This window comes from Elephantulus edwardii, unplaced genomic scaffold (assembly GCF_000299155.1).
Source record: "Elephantulus edwardii isolate Elephantulus edwardi_28Jun2011 unplaced genomic scaffold, EleEdw1.0 scaffold00039, whole genome shotgun sequence".
Classification (NCBI taxonomy): domain Eukaryota; kingdom Metazoa; phylum Chordata; class Mammalia; order Macroscelidea; family Macroscelididae; genus Elephantulus; species Elephantulus edwardii.
In genome coordinates, this window is record NW_006399789.1 from 8913904 (window position 1) to 8916449 (window position 2546).

Here is a 2546-nt window from a genome sequence, read left to right on the forward strand (position 1 = left end):
ACATCCTATGGACGGCTGAGAGAACAGGTATGTCTTGAGAGGGTGCAGCTGGAATGCTCTTTGGAGACAAGAATGATGAGGCTTCACCTCACACACTTTGGGCACGTTGCTCGGAGGTGCTGTTCCTTAGAGAAAGACATGATGTTGGGAAGGGTGGAGGGTCGACGAAGGAGAGGAAGATCTTCAACCAGCTGGATTGATACCATGGCTGCTGTAATGAGCTCTTGTGTGTCAAAAAGTGTGAGGACGGCACAGCAGGACACGGTTCAGATCTTTTGTTCATAGGGTCTCTGTGAGTTGTACTCGACATGATGGCACCTAACAGCAATAACAACAACCAATGAAACAACAGCAAATTTTTGACTGATTGTAATGTGGGGTCCAGATAAGCAAAATAAATGATAATTACATTTTTATCTTTAATTTTTATTCTTTGCCATCAAGACTGAATGTTTTAATCTAGGACAGATATCTGCAAGTTTCTTCTTAAAGAGCCAGGTAATAAATACTGTAGAACTTGGTTTCTGTAGCAACAGTTCATTTCTGCTACTACTTACACCTGCTGGTGTAACATAAAAGTAGCCAATATGCTTAACTGAATGGATAAGTCTGTACTTAGTATAACTTCACCTTTGGGTTTCTAAGGTTCAGTGTCTTTGTGGGAGGAGACTGCCCATCATTCTTCAATAGGGCAGCTGGTGGATTTGAACCTTTGACTTTCTGATTACCAGCATATGTAATACAGTGTGTCACCAGAGCTAGAAAAAGGATACTGTGGCTGAAATGGGGAGATCTGAAAGGATATTTGTCTTGATTTGAAGCTGTACAGAGATAGCAAAATAAAGACATGCTTCTGTACCCTGTCAGGTACACTAAGGGCTCACTTTATCCTCAGTGACATGAGAAATGATGCTTAAGTAGGACAATAACATTTCCTGGTTTATATTTTCAAAGATGTTTTAAAAATATTTGTTGAATGCTGATTGTCAGGTAGATGTGTGTTAGCAGTGATTTTACATACAAAGAAATTGAAGTTTGGAGATGTTCATAAGCTCACATAATTAACAGTAAAAGATGTTACAATGCATCATAAGTAAGAGAAAGTTAATGTAGCAAAGGATACTTAGAGTGATCCACAAGGTAAGAAATAAGAAACATGGGTCAATAAAGTATCACCTTAGAAAAAAGGAGTGGTCAGTTCTGATGCAGCTGGATACCTCATGCAGGCGTTTACAAGACTGTATTTCTTAACATCATAATAATGCAGATGTATGTTATAATAGAATTGTCTAGAAAAATGACTTAAGTCATTCTGTCATTTGTAGTTGAGAGTGAAGCAAAAGTAAAAACCAAAGTTCGCTTTGAAGAGTTGCTCAAAGCCCACAATGATCTAATACGTGAAAGGAAAAGATTGAAGAAAAAGTTAACCAAATCTGGAGAAAATGTCTCTGTAAGTAATTTACACTGTCTATAACCATGGTGATTTATTTATCTGCTTAGAATTGTTATGAGTTGTGGAGGTGACTATGAAAGAGCAGTCCTTTAACCATCCTCCTATCTGAACTTGCTCTGTCCTGCACCAACTTTGGATCTATGGTTGTTACAGTGACTGTATCAATTTAACTTCCTACCTTTCTTTGAGTTTTTCCAAGGACTGATCCCTTCTGACAGAATACCCAAAGGCTGTGAGATGAAGTTTCACCATCCCTGCCTCTACAGAGAACCTTGGTTGCACCTCCTCCTTGGTTATTCTAGTGTCCGTCCATAGGATTTTCAGTATTCTTCTCCAGTATCTCAGTTCAAAAGCACTGATTCTTCTGTCCTCCCTAGTCATCGTCTTTTTTTTGTTACTAATCAAATCTGCAGTGAGCTACAGCCTCAGTGCATTAGAGAGGCTCTGAGAATGTAGTTAAAGCACTATGTAGTCTTCAGACCTATTTCGTTAGTTTAGCTGTGCTGTTTACTCCTTTGAATCCTCGCAAAGACATAACCAAAAACAAAAAGAGCAAAAAATCACGTAAAGGCCAGCAGTTCAAATCCACTTGCTGCTCTGTGGGAGATAGAAGGACTGTCTCCTCCTGTGCTGTTCACAGTCTCTGAAAAGCAGCTGGGAGGTGAGCTGGGAGTCAGTTCTGACACCATAAGTTGTTTGCAGTATCTTTACATCTGAGAATCACTATTCTTCTGTTGGTTAGTTATACCATAATCATTCTCGGTTGTGAGTGCAGGTGGTACCTACCAGAAACATGCTGTCCTGTCTTCAGCTCAACTGCTGTATGCTCTGGGTGAAAGGTTTTTCCTGTTTAACACAGTTAGAGTTGAGGATAGGCAGAGGCGTTCATCCAACTGTCAGTTGGCCAACCTTAAATTTCCCCTTTTTGCTTGGGTTACTTGACTCAGGTGCCGTTTTTTTTTGGTTTTTTTTTATTATTATTAAATTTTATTAGTTTCAGTGAACATTCACAGGGATTCTGGGCTTTCACTCCTTCATTGCCGCACCATTCTCTCCACCCTCCTCCCCAGTTTGTTCTTCTTCCCCGCCATCC

At 39.9% G+C, this 2546-nt stretch overlaps 1 protein-coding gene across 1 annotated transcript in view; it reads left to right on the top strand.

The window, feature by feature from the left end:
• AHI1 (Abelson helper integration site 1) overlaps positions 1 to 2546 on the top strand; it is a 202890-nt gene that overhangs the window by 7350 nt on the left and 192994 nt on the right. The window contains exon 2 of the mRNA XM_006885009.1: positions 1326 to 1450. Coding sequence (XP_006885071.1) covers positions 1326 to 1450 — 125 coding nt within the window. The remainder of the gene's footprint in view (positions 1 to 1325; positions 1451 to 2546) is intronic.